At 32.5% G+C, this 14,690-nt stretch overlaps 1 protein-coding gene across 1 annotated transcript; it reads left to right on the top strand.

The window, feature by feature from the left end:
- Positions 1-1,813: 1,813 nt before the first annotated feature.
- On the top strand, positions 1,814-11,307 carry LOC128173392 (versican core protein-like). The gene is made up of 6 exons (XM_052839067.1): positions 1,814-2,128; positions 5,595-5,694; positions 6,088-6,273; positions 9,674-9,741; positions 9,842-9,938; positions 10,962-11,307. Exons 1-6 carry the CDS (start codon positions 1,814-1,816, stop codon positions 11,195-11,197), a joined length of 1,002 nt encoding a protein of 333 aa, XP_052695027.1. The 3' UTR covers positions 11,198-11,307.
- Positions 11,308-14,690: the final 3,383 nt, after the last annotated feature.

Raw genomic sequence — 14,690 nt, 5'->3', positions numbered from 1 at the left:
TCAAATTAAAAATCAAGTACGGATATGTACCTGTTTATCAAAAGTAAAACTACTCATATTTTATCTACAGTGCATCGTTATGGAGCTACACAGAAAGTTTTATATTAATTTGCCGAGCCAAATAAAAAAAACCTGGAAAACGAAGAGAAAACAAAGTGGGGACAGAATAACTGGCAAACTAATTAGGACTATAAAGCCCCCCCCCCCCTCTTGAAATGCATATACTGAAAACAGATTATTGGAGTACAACATCCGCACACAATTTAAAGAACATTTCATGTTTTTTTATCATTTTCGCTAGCTAATGTAAGACATCACAAATACCCCAAACCCCCTCACGGAAAAGGAAATGCTAGGTGATGAGTAAGAGAGAGAGAGAGAGAGAGAGAGAGAGAGAGAGAGAGAGAGAGAGAGAGAGAGAGAGAGAGAGAGAGAGTCGATGTAAAATTAAAGCTTGCTAGTTAGTCTGCCCTACCCGAGCTACCACCTCTCTTTTCTCCTTTTATAGGCTTAATTATTGTCTATATATGCTTGTAACAAATCAAATTAATTTCAAATTCTAAATCAAAACTGAATTTGACACTACAAAACTCTCTGTCTGTCTGTCCGTCTGTCTTTGTCTGTCTGTGTCTGTCTCTGTGTGTGTGTGTGTGTGTGTGTGTGTGTGTCTCTCTCTCTCTCTCTCTCTTTCTCTCTCTCTCTCTCTCTCTCTCTCTCTCTCTCTCATCGACAATGGCACTGATACCCTACAATACACTATTCCTATAATGATTGTTGTCGTTGAGGTTGTAAATCATTATATCTTCTATGGTTTAAAACTTTATGATAACCTATAATTTGACATGTCGATTATTTCAATGAATTTCGTTTCATAGCTAAAACCACACTCAGTTTTTATTATTTAGATTAAACAGATCTTTCTTCGCGAGCCGATTTTTACACAGTTGGGGCGAATACACAACGGGTTAAAATGGTTCGGGGGAGGGGGGGAGGGGGGTACATACAGGACAAACAAAATCACATAGATTTGCAAAGCCCACAGTGTTATCACTAATTTAATTGTTTATCCTGTGTGGGGTCAATTTATCAATGTTAATTTAACCATTTTATAACCACAATATAAGAGCTATTAAGACATTTATTTGTAGGAAAGAGCATGTACGAATGATCTTTATTTAGAACAGTTTGATGTTGCTAGGATACAGGTTTCAGATCCATGATTTGATTGGTTAATTAAGATATTGAATCTCGAATTTCGAATCTCGAATCTCTTATTTCGAATCTCGTATTTTGAATCTCGAATCTCGAATGATCCTTCTCGGCTTTCGTACTATATCGCTATTATTGTAACATTGAGCAAGTTACTTTATTCTTCTTGTGCACTCTCTCCACCCAGGGGTTAAAAAAGTACAGCACATAAGACTATGTGAATGAAAATGCATTAACGCAGTAATTTACAGTTCTGCCTCTATGCTCCCCAGAAAGTTGAGGATGCTTTTGAATGTACATGTACATGTCTAATCAGGGTATAATCTGCAAGGCAATTTACATTGCATGAGAAAATATACATCGTTATCTTTTTTTTTCATTTTAATAAAACATATAAATCTGTAATGCTTCTTTATATTTGATTTGCAACTTTATGCAAAATATAATGTTTTACATTAATTATTTAGGTTTTTGAACAGGGTTCTCCGCAATCGATATTCCGTGTATGCCCCAGATCTATTCATTATTAAAATTATAATCTCAAATCAATGGCACTTCATGCACTTGGTTTGAATTGTTTAAATGAGACCGTATCTACAAAACGATGTGGATGTTTCGAACTTTAAGAGCTCTATGGCTCCTGATCAATCTCATTGTCCAGTGTTCCAGTAATCTACATCCGGGCTTTTCTCGACTTGAACATGGACACCGACTGGACGGAAGCGTGATCAATTCCTTCCCAGAATTCAGTTTTCTGGACTGTGTAACAGAGTGTTTAGTTACTCCACGTTGCGTATCAGTTAATTATTGCAAAGGAGCAAATTTTTGTGAACTGAATTATGAAAAGAAAGAGACGGCAAATATTAAGTTTCCGGAGAGTCCTGGGTGGGTTTACAGCGAAAAAGATCACTGGCCAAAGGTTAATATTTCATTTGCTTAGTTTTTGGGTTTTTTAACTTTACATGTTTAGTATTGCCTTTTATCTAGAAGAAATTTGCGATACCTTTTGCAATACATTTTGCGATGCCTGTAGAATACGTTTTGCGATACCTTCTAAATACATTGTTAACCTTGTTATAAATATGAACTAAATAAGATTTTATTTCATTTTTGATTGCCATTCATAAAGAGCTTTACATATTCCGGTGTATTTTTCTTTTTATTTTGGATTTCTATTCAATGGGTTTTTTTTTATTTTTTCATAAAGTTTGCATATAGTCTAATACTGTTCTACAGAGCAACAAATTTTTAAAGTATATGTACACTTTACATACTTCATAAAATGTAAATGTCGAATCAAATAATAAAGAACGCCAATTGTAATATCAAGCACTATAGTTTACTTCTATATCTCAAATTATTATGTTGCCAGGCAATTTGTCACTTTATATTTAACGCTCATATATTAATATGATAAGGCTGCTTTGCGCATGTACATCTGTAGTATGCTTCTTATCAGTGTGTCACTATGTATTTAATGCGCATCTACTTTTTTCATGGTACATAAGGGTTTATATAACGTAAGCATACTATGCCGATATAAAGCACGGTGATTGTTATGCAGGAAAATCTTAAGATAGCAGGTATCGAACTTTCGATCCTAAAACCATCGACGATGAGAACGTTAGCCTTATTCGCTACCATGTTTTAAGGGGATTTTACTGTTAAAGGTTTGATAAACTTTTGAACAAATTGATTAAACATTTATCAAAAGAATTTTTACATAGGAATCATTAATACGCTTTGTGAATTGACGTTTGATTAAAAATGCTAAAGAACACGAGTTTTCTCTGAAAGGACCAGCGTTTCACATTTCTTGGAAACAAAAGGAATTTTTGCTGACTGTACATCACCTTGATTAATATATTATCACTTAAAATCAATCAACTGATAGAGCAAAGGCTTTCTTTCATAATGGCTATTTTTTTAAAGGGACTAGACAACACACATAAAGCACGCTAAGATTTTGACTTAAGTAGGGTCATAAGTAGGACTTAGGCGGAATCTTAGGACCTACATAAGTCCTGCTTTTATATCTTATACCGTAACATAAAGCAAACTTAGCATTGTCTTAGCTAAGCCATGTTTATGTTAAAAAATAAAAACATATTTTTCATTTCTGTTGTCGAATTTGAATGTATTTGTTTTTATAGATACACGTTCATGACATCTTTGATATAAGATTGACAGACACAACATTTAAGGTGGCATGAGTATATATACATATGTGCCTAAAATGTTTAAAAAGCTCAAAGCGATGGATCTCGGACAATTTATTCAGTCTATTGTTGTTGCTTGTTTGTTTTGACGAATATTCACTATTTAGTCGTTCTCGAAGACTGCCTGTGGCGTAATATTGCGATGCCGTAGAACTTGATATAATTATATAGTGGATTTCTTTTTATCTCTTGTTCTACCTTTTACCTCACCAATAAAGCAATTCACATATTATGGGTATAATTTCTTCATTAAGTCGATATATTGAAGAGAGGCAATCGTCGTCTTTAAAATCGCTAAGTGTTTTTCTGTCTTCGAACGTCTTTTTTTCAGTTTCTCAAGTTTCGCGAGTTTATATATGCAGTTACTTCTTGTAAACCGACCATTACGTGTTTATTCAGCAGTCTACTTGCATACTACCGGTTTATGGAAAATGTTACAAATCACTGCGACCACTATTAATATTTATATCAATCATATCAACAATTCTATATTCATTTGGTGAATATTAAGATATTCACTCTGTGTAAATATCATAATGCGATTAATACTCTGTAATCATATGCTGAATTGAATAATTAACAATAAACTTCTAAATGTCTGAAAACAATACTTAAGACATACTTAAGTCACCACTACCGGCTTAAGCACTGTCTTAGACTTGAGTACCCTTTATGGTACGAGCCCCAGGGCTTCAAACATAGCCTCCAGTCCGTGTACCAAACACTGAACCCTGACTACTATTTAGGCATAGTACATGCACAACACACCACTATTATATAAATAGTAGTCAAAGTTTAATGCATAAATAAATTCAAACATACGTTGATAAAAGCTAGTTCTGTGCAATTTGTTGTATACAACAATATCCACAAATGTATTTTGAGCAGATATCAAGCCGCTGTTAAGCAGTTTGAAAACTTCTGACCGGTTTAGTTCGAGTAAATGTGTTTTTTTTATAGCTTTAATTAAGTTAATTGATTAACTTGACTCTATCAGCATGAATTATTGTTAATGAAGAGAAATTATGGTTAAATGCTTCGAAAAAATTTAGCATTAAAAAGAAAACAGCGCCTTATGCGGCTTTTAAGAGAGAACATTGATAGCAGACATTTCTACCCCAAATACGCGTCGGTTTAACATGTTGACAAACAGACTTAACACCGTTTAGTAAGTTGCATCCTGCGAACATAAAGAAATAGTGTGCTATTTAATTCAGCTTGACAATTTCACTGAAGTAATAATAATGAAGTAATAGTAAATGAGTCCAAAATTAATACTCTAGGCCTAAAAATAGATGCCGAAAAATTTCAAGGAAAAAAAAAAGAAAAGAATTTGTTTCTTTATATATCTAACTACAATTGATTATGTTAATTTTGATTGGTATTCCCCTGAGTAAGACCTTGAAAAGAGAGAAAGGTTACTATGAAGTATGCATTTAGCTTGGTTAACATAGAGGAATAGTCTAAACAACGACCAAACCCAAATATGTACACAGCAGTCCCTAACAAACGAAAAGCGAAGTGTCGTAATTTGATTAACTCTGATACTAAGCTTTATTTACTTGATATTTGACCTTCCCTAATTGTCAGAAACACTTCATTTGTCGCTTTTTTGATTATGTTTGATTTTGCAAATGTTATTGACTTTTTTTTCTCTAAAGCGGATGATACATGTTACAACTGCATGTATGTAAGAAGCACAACCATCTTTTATGATTATGTTCATTTTTAAGGTGGCTCTCTACACCTTGAAATATTTTCTCAAATCTGCAGAGTATTACTTGATTATGATAGATATCATAATGGATAAGAAGTATTTAAGTCAAATAGGCAAAAAATGTGCAAATTTGGGTGAAAAATTACATTTTCAAAAATTTAATTTAGTAAGCATGAACAAAAGCTCCAGGCGGATTCGAACTCATGATCTGTGGTTCAGAATCCCAATACTTTAACCACTGAGCTACGACGATATACAACCCAATAGAACGATATATAAACAGTTTAACAAAACATTTAAATCGCCATCTTGTGACGTAGTGTCTTAAAAAGTACAAGTCTTCGTGTAGTGAAGTACCTTATAACTGTAACATGTTATTAAACACCAACGTACATCATTTATGATAAATGGTCATGATTTTTATTTAGGTTTTTTAATCATTTCTTTAGGAACTAGCAGGTGTATGTTCTAACTCAAACTGCAGCCTCCACGAAAAATGTGCACACAAAAAATACACAAAGGAGACACACTTTAAATGTGTTATTTCAGGTATTTTACTATTGTCAAGAAACACGATTGATTTTTTCTCTATTTAATAGAAAAGTTCGTTCTTATTTTTACACAAAAGCAAGATGTACCACATATATGACTCAAATGTCTTATTACAAAATTTCAAATCAATACAGTATATTATGTTCTTCATTCTAAAAAATGCAATTCAATGTGATTAAATAATTAAGTAGTTGATGTAGCAGGTATGTATAGAACAAACCTGAAGTATCGAAATGTTATCATCTTTTTTACGGTGCAAACTGTTTAATATGTAAAAGAATGCGTAATATCGTTAGGGTATTTTTTTTTTCATATCGGATTTCGTCAAAATTGAATTCTAAATAGTTACATGTAATGATAAAATAATATTTTCTATCCAAATTCATGAAGACTGTGGGATACCAGATAGAACAGGCAACCTTGATTTTTCTCAAACAAAACGTGAGGACGCCATTGGTATACACAGGAGGATACACGCCTCGTGTTCTGAAGGGTACTACCGAATTGGTTCAGGACGACTGACCTGTCAATCAAACGGAGAGTGGAAATACGATATCCTGTGTGAAGATGAAGACGGTAACATACTTGAAAAACGAAATTTTGTGTAAAAATAATAATGGTAACATACCCGATAGAAGAACTATTGCAAGATGAACAAAAATAACATACCAAACAATAATATCGTTATATTATTAATATAAGACTATTAAAGGTAGCAAAGAAGGAATACAACATTCACTGCGAAAATGAAAAACGGGATAAACAAACACAAAATTTCTTTTGTGAATATAAAAATAGATTAGAGTCCAAAATACATTATTAAAGCAGACATGAATTCATAAATATGCATTATTTCCCTTTTATCTCCGACTTCCGCCATATTAGTTGTCGATTTCTATTGTTCTGCTTATCGCTACACATCCCCTATAAAAGGCCGAGAGCATTACTCATGCTTTACCGTATTCAGGTATTTCATACATCCGCACACGTTACCTTGGACGACAAGACGTGTAGAAAAGCGTTTTGAACAAAAAAATATGACGACCACTGCACTGGCAAGGAATGACCAATGAACGACGAAACAAGAGAGGCTGAAATCCAGGCACAGATACTTAAAAAATCCTTGATAATTGTAGACCTTTTTCCTGTGTATGTTATAGCATCGCACAAGCGCAAACCACACACTATGGCAGATCGAGCAATGTCAGTGATCGCAGGGATTTTAGAAACGGGGCGTTTTCGTAGGGACGGATGGAAACGATGTTACGTTGTTACTTTCTTCGATTTACTATCATTTAGCTACCGTGTTGGATAAAGTGCCACCGGAGTTTTCAAAAAGATGCACACGTATTCATGAACGACACACGTGTTCGATTTGCATGCGAAGTAAGACACCACTGTCTGTGCAAAATAATACGGAACCCTTGGAAATTCTTTTAGAATATAAATACATTTTATATTTCATTGATTGTTGTTTCCTTTATTACAAACATTTTACTAGAATGTGTAGTTCATTTTGAAGTCCGTGCAACCTGAATGCCTCGATCAAAAAGCAACCGACTGTAACTTTCTCAACCGGTACATATACCACAGTGACAGTAGAGGAGCGATCGAAACTAATATGGCGACCAAATCTTTTTATGAATTCATGTCAGCTTTAAGTAACAGTTGAAATTGACACCCCAAAAAACCAATGTCAACCGACGCGAAGAGCGTCAGTTGACAATGGTTTTTTGGGGTGTCAATTTCAACTGTTATCCTACCAAACAGGCATTATTAATTTTATTATACTGAATGCCTTAATCTTAGAGAAACTTTACTGCTTTTATATAGAAATGACGTGAATTCTACGGCGAACCGTACGTGCAAAATTTACGCACATGTAGCAATTCGTTGTTACCCGTCGCCAAGTGTGTTGCTAACGCTGAGGGTAATATAGACTGAATTATCAACTGCGTCTAAACCAATTAGATTTTAGTATTTAACATGAAAGTATAATAACATCAAATGTTACACGACATTAGAGGTAATAAAACAGAAATACATTTTCAATATCATTTGTTATGATAAAATAGCATTATACCTCAATATGATTATTCTATATAACGCGTCACCTTATTGGTCTAGTAAGTCACATGACAAGGCGAACAAAACGTCGTGTCTCCCGGGGAATAAGTATCGTGTCTCACCTCTTCGGAAATATTGGGATTTTCATTCCAAAGGTATGAAAAAGCCAATTTTAGAATACGATGTTGAAAAATATTAGTAAAGCAAAATTAATTAAGCATTTAAATTCTCTTTAAAGGGGCATGGTCACGATTTTGGTAAAAAAAAAAAAATTCGATTTTAATGTTTACAATGCTTCAGTAAGGCATTTTCAATAGGCACTTAAAATTTGAGTGTCATTTGGTGAGTTATAAGCGAGTTACAGAGCTTACAATTCTTTGCAATGTAAACAAAGCTTTTGTTTACATTATGAATGTTGAAGTGAAAATTCCAGTTTTAGACCTAAAATGAATGTACTAATCGTTAGGAACTGTTTAATTATGCTTTAAATGAATAATCAGATAGACAAACCAGCTTGAAAAAGATTTTTACTGGTACATGTATATTGAACCTAAGTAATAAAAAACAGGGCACGAGCCTTGTTTTCATGACGAAGAATTGTGAGCCCTGTATCTTGCTTAAAACTCAACGAGTGGCACCCAAATTTCATTTTATCTTTAGAAATGCATTCCAAAAGTTTTTCGAATAATAAAACCAGAAAAATAAAATTTGACCAAAAATCGTGACCATGCCCCTTTAAACCGCAAAATTCAATTTTACTATATTTGATTCGTATTTATGAAAGAAACGAGAGACAAGAACCAAATTAAATCCTAAACAATCACGACGTTTCAACTTTTGACAAGTTTGAAAATTACTAGAAAATTAGAAATCGATGTATCTTGTATAATCATATGTTGTTAGGTATAATTAAACTTTGATTACGTGAATGTTCGGGAAATATGAAGATTCATTCCCCCAGAAAAATAATATTCTCCTCGGGCGAAGCCAACAAATTCATCTGTTATCCTTCCAAACAGACACTATTTATTTTATTATACTGAATGTTTTAATTAAAAAAAAAAGGGAACTTATCTGCTTTTATCTAGAAATGACGTGAATTCTACGTCAAACCGTATGGGGCTAATTTCCGCGCATACATTTCTTTAAAATTAAGACTTTCAGCAAAATAAAATAAATAGTGCCGGTTTGGGAGGATATTAGTTGAAATTGCTGTAACGGGATTTCCCAGCAATAATAAGACAATCCTTTCTTCAAATTAATTTAATTTTAAAACACATCTACTACATTGACACACTGAGAAAACCATTGTCAACCTCCGCTTCGCGTCGGTTGACAGTGGTTTTCTAAGGCTGTCAATTTCAACTGATACCCTTCCAAACAGGCATTATTTATAAAGTGGTACCCGTTGCCAAGTCTGTTGTTAACGCTGATGCATGGTAATAGAACGGATTATCAACTGCGTCTTAACCAATTAGATTTCAGTATTTAACATAAAAATTATTACAAAACAAAATACAACAACCTTCTACATTAAAACAATAATCATTGGAGATGTTACACAAAATCGGAGATAGTTTACGTTTTGTTAGATTAATGGAGGTTTTATTTTGAATTCGTCTTCAGAGGTGTATGTTTCGGTAAATGAAATAATAATGTCTAAACCATTTTTTAAAAATGTGAGCATACTCTTAAGGTTGATGGTTGTTTTTAAGTCTATAAAATTGTCTTGATTAACGTTTTGCATGCTTTATCGGCTATACTTTATCTAAATTGGTTTTAAAGCTGTGGTCAATTTAACCGATTTTTTAATACATGAAGAAAGCCTGATTAAAAGTGGTTGCTTTCATCTTTCGTGACATTATATTACAAAAATAATATCATAAGAAACTTGATTATTTTATATTAGGTTGGAAAAAATACGGACAACGCATTTATCGTCTGGCTACTGAAAGAAAAGCATGGAATAGTGCTAAAGTAAGTAAACGAAAAAGCCTACTCAGTGAGAATAAACTAGAACACAATTGCAAGTTGTCTACAAATCTGAGAGTAATGTATTTGATATGAATTTTCATAGATATATTGTGAATCTAAAGGCGCTTATCTAGTAGAGATTGACTCCTTGGATGAAAATACTTGGGTCATTGAAAACATTATTGTTCCGAACCTGCCCGGTAAGTCTTTTATTTTTCTGTTTCAAAGGATACATACATGTAACGTGATGTACGAGTCAAACCATTGAAGGAAACTGTCTAAGCTTAATTTCAAGCAAAATCTGTTTAACACGAAATAAGCAAATAAAAATGTTTTGTTCATAATTGCTTTTACATCATTGATTACGTGCAACTGTTGCTACAAAGTTCATGAGCGGAATTGATTAATTTTCGGTCAAATACGCAGACATTTATTTTTTTCTTAATGTCCTGGGTTTTTTAATGTACCGCTGATACACACGTGTAGATGTGAACATTTAAAAGCACCATAAACACACGATTCAACTTTAAAATCGGTCGATTGCGTACAACTCTTCACATTTACAAAATCATTAAACAATATTGATTTGATCAACTAAATTTTAAATTCCAAGATTTGGGTAATGTGAAAAATTATTCTTCAATGTATGGGTAAGATGGCTAAGTTCTTATACCTATCTGTTTCTTTTATATGCAGATTTTAAAGCATGGAATACTTATTTTCTTAAATACGTAATGCCATACTTGGAACGATGTGTATGAATAAATTCAGTATTGCGCATTAGTGCGTTCTAAAAATCAGAAACGATTCTATATTTTTCAAAATAATTTTGTCATTTAATGCTTTTAATTTCGATATTTTTAAGTTCAGTCTTGTCTGTAAATGTGAAAAATACCTCAGAATTTTAGTTATATTATTATAATTGTAAGTTAAAATTGAAAGAAGAGCAACTGGACTAACCACAACCGTGACCTTTAGTTTTTGCTTGCGGTGTTTGCTTATACATCGTTCAACGTTTGTGACATCAAAAATAAAAACTCAAAAAATATTAATTAATAAAAACCAAGAAAAACTTTTGAGCACCTGTTTGAATTACATATCATGTTTTATTCTTTTGTTTTACAAAAAATTTACCAACGAAGTTGATATTTAATGTAAATAATCATTTCGTTGTATTTGAAAAAATCTATCATAAACAATAATATGCATATGTTGTCTCCTAGATGACTGCAGTATTTGGGGTTGTACAGTATGGATTGGTGGAAACGATCGAGAGAATGAGGGACATTTTGTTTGGAGCAGGGATGGAAATCCAACAACTTTCACAAATTGGGACAGCGGAAATCCTGATAACTATAATGGGAACGAGGACTGCATAGAAATGAGACATGATGGGATTTGGAATGATAGGCGGTGTGATCATCGGACGCTTTTTGTTTGTGAAAAAGATATCAATTAGAGTATCCAATGCAGTTAGTAGAATATTATTAGCACATTCAGTTACAAAAATGTTCGTACCAATATTTTTGCTTACGTGAAATAATGCATTGAAGACTTTTTAGATAGTATAACGGCAATGAAATCATTAAATTTTAACATATGTATCCTACTTACACACATAGCAGCCTTTCAAAACAGGAAAAAAATTCAAAATCATAAATCTGTAATGAATATCTTTATTATTAAGATATATCATTATCTAAAAACAAAAACATCTTGGTTTTTGTCTTATTTTGCACGCTCCGAATTTGCCGAGTGTTTTCGTTTTACTGTACCAGTTATCGGCTTCGTGATAATAACATAGTAAAATCCCTGTACTTGTTGATTTTATTCTTTGCAAAATTTAACTTCAATTATGCCCCTTGTGGGGTAAGACTAAAGGTCGTAGGGGTTATGATGCATAAACAAAACTCATAAAATTATTCGTTTGTAATATACGGTAACACACAAAATCGTAGACTATTCAATGCATAATTGTGAAATCGGCCGTTCAACTGCGCTATGAATTTGTCAGAATTTTGTGATTTTTTTTATTGTTATTTCATGTTATATGTAGTGATATTATATGTCAAATCAAAGAAGGGATATAATAATATATCACAAAGGGGTTATATTCTATTTGTTATTTGTTACCTTACTTCCCCCACTGCTGAAAGTGCAAAGATGTAAAATCAGCGGTAAACATGGATCGTTAAGCTCATGTTTAAAACATATTCAAAGTTTCATGCAGACTTACTTTCCTTTATTCGAAACAGACGACTGAATTTAAAAATATTGGCTAGTCGCATGCTATTTACCGGAACTCTCAGTTTAGACTATAACTGGTCTTAGCCGATAACTGGTACAGTACCAATAAACTTTTCGCATATTTTACTTCTTCTCTAAAACCACTGTACCAAACTTATTCAGACTTAGTACAAAACATCCTTATGGGAAGGGGATTCTAAATTGTTTAAATAGAGAGCGTAATCCTTTTTATAAAAGGGATGATTGTAAAACAGTGAGTATAGGGTGTGTGTGTCTTTAAAATTCTTCCTCTCGAGAACAACTGCACTAGAAATACAAATATTTACATCAAAGCTTGTTTCTTTAATGAAGATTCTAAATTGTAAAAATCGTGACCCTTCGACCAGGCGGGATTCAAAGTTTTACTTTGGGGCCCCGAGTGGAGTTCAAAGTTTAACATAGAAATATATATTATTTAAAAATGTTTTTTACAGTTTGTGAGATTACTGTGCAAGCATCCTAAGATAGTATAGATTCTAAATTGTTAAAGCCAGCCAAAAACAACGGAACACTACTGGGGTTTGAAATAGAAATAGTATTTGCTAAGAAATAGAATGTTACAATGAAGTTGTTCGGGTGTGCGATGTGACCCATGGGCCTCTTGTTTTATCATCGCATTTCTTTTACAGATAAATTTCTATGTGCATTCATTTACGTTTAAAAAGCTTTATTAAAATATAAAAAAAAAACAGGTTTCTTTTAACTGGGTTTTCCAAAGGAAATATCCGGTTAATAAAATAGTGAAAATGGAGGGCTGCCCAAAGAGTCCCCATATAGTACGGATAACAGTTTTTAGGATAGGAAGTTGATATTTCGCAGATCAGTGTAACATATCTCAGAGATGTGCAATTAACTTGGAATTTGATTGTTGACATTATATTGTTCCTCAGCATATTGCCAATATGGTATACTGTTGTACAGATTACTCATCGTACACTATTGAAGATAGGAAATTGATTGCTGTTTTGTAGGTTTTTTTTGTACAAATATTAAAGATGTGCACATTACTTGGATTTTAATTTTTGATAATGGAAAAACTGTCACCGGTTGAACATAGTATTTTTTTTTCCGCATACAGGGTATCTCATTTTTCTGGATAGGTAGTGTTTATCGTTATATTTATGTCATTACAATATTTGACAATAATGTATATTTTTTAACTTTTAAGAACAATAACAATTCCAAACAGACTAGTTGGTTTCAAAGTAATACTTTAGCTTTTTTTACGACATTGCGCTTCACTGTAATACATTTCTTGGGACATGGACACCATACCCTTAAAGTTGTAACATAAATTTCGGGGTTTAAGGCCTTCCCATTTTGCGATTTTTGTTTCATTTTCTCTTTCTTCAGAATCTTCGCAAAAATGGTGTACAGCATTAATACTAGAGTACATTTATTTGTATTCGCAGTTTCAGCATGAATGACGGCTTGTCTTGTAGTCTTGTTTTTATCCAAATTGTTTTTTTTCTGTCTTTATTGATGCAATATAGGAAACAATATTTTACTATGTATGCATTAAAAATAGATGAATAGTATATCTTACATCGTGCATAATTTCTGTTTTAACTTGGTTTGTGTATACTAAAAAAAATAAACTATAACAAATAGACAAATGTATATGATAATTATTGAGCGTAGTTATGTACTGCAATACCAGAAAATGAGAACAAAAATTTCTATATTTATAGATTATGGAAAATAACTCACATGCCTAACTTTGATATCGGCTCCTTTGTTCATGGTATATTAGTTAAGGAACTAAATATAATTTTGTACTCGCAAAACCGTTTTGCTTAAAATTACATGTGATGAACACGTCTGATCTATACACTCAATAAATACCAATATTGAGAATAAAATGTATAGATGACAGCAAATCTAAAGGAGATATAGTCGTGATAACAATTGAATAGGATTATATATGGCTTTTTAAAAGAGTGTAGCAAGAGCAATAACTCTAGCAATTCTAACAAATATCATATCAATATACATTTAAGCATTATACAATCTTCGTGGTGCACAGGTATTAGCTGCTAGCTTTTAACTAGAAAGCGTCCTTTCACTTTTATTGAAATTTCTAATCAGACGTAAGATGCATCAACGGTATTTAATTTTTGTTTTAACATCCAAACTAGAATAAACTATGTGGGTTTTTTTTTAATTTGAATGATATCCAGAGGAATCATGTTTGGACAGTTTCGGAATTTTTACAAAGCACGATAGACTGCAATTTTGACATTATTATTTTATCAAAAGCAACAAGAGACACAATCAATTTTAAGACGAACATTGTGAATTTAGTTTTGTTTTGTGGATTTTCCAAAGAAAAAGGAAACACTTCTACACAATTAACACTTTCTGACTTATAATAAATACTAAATACGTTTGGCATTTAATCATTTGTTTAAAACCATTATTACTTGTTACATTCAGATAAAACTAGTTTTACCTAGAATTGAAAATAACCTTTTCTATCGCAAACACTGAACATATGTTATCAACAACCAAACAAACAAACAAAAAACAAAAATGTTGTTCAATTTGCAGGTTAAATTTAGTGTTTGGTATTATATATATTGTATGTGACACATTGACATAAGGATTCGAATCACTTAAAAACACACAATATATAAAACATTGCTTGTTGGTACACTAAATGAATT

The sequence above is a fragment of the Crassostrea angulata genome, chromosome 2 (assembly GCF_025612915.1).
Source record: "Crassostrea angulata isolate pt1a10 chromosome 2, ASM2561291v2, whole genome shotgun sequence".
Lineage (NCBI taxonomy): Eukaryota > Metazoa > Mollusca > Bivalvia > Ostreida > Ostreidae > Magallana > Magallana angulata.
This window is presented reverse-complemented; position numbering and strand designations above follow the sequence as displayed.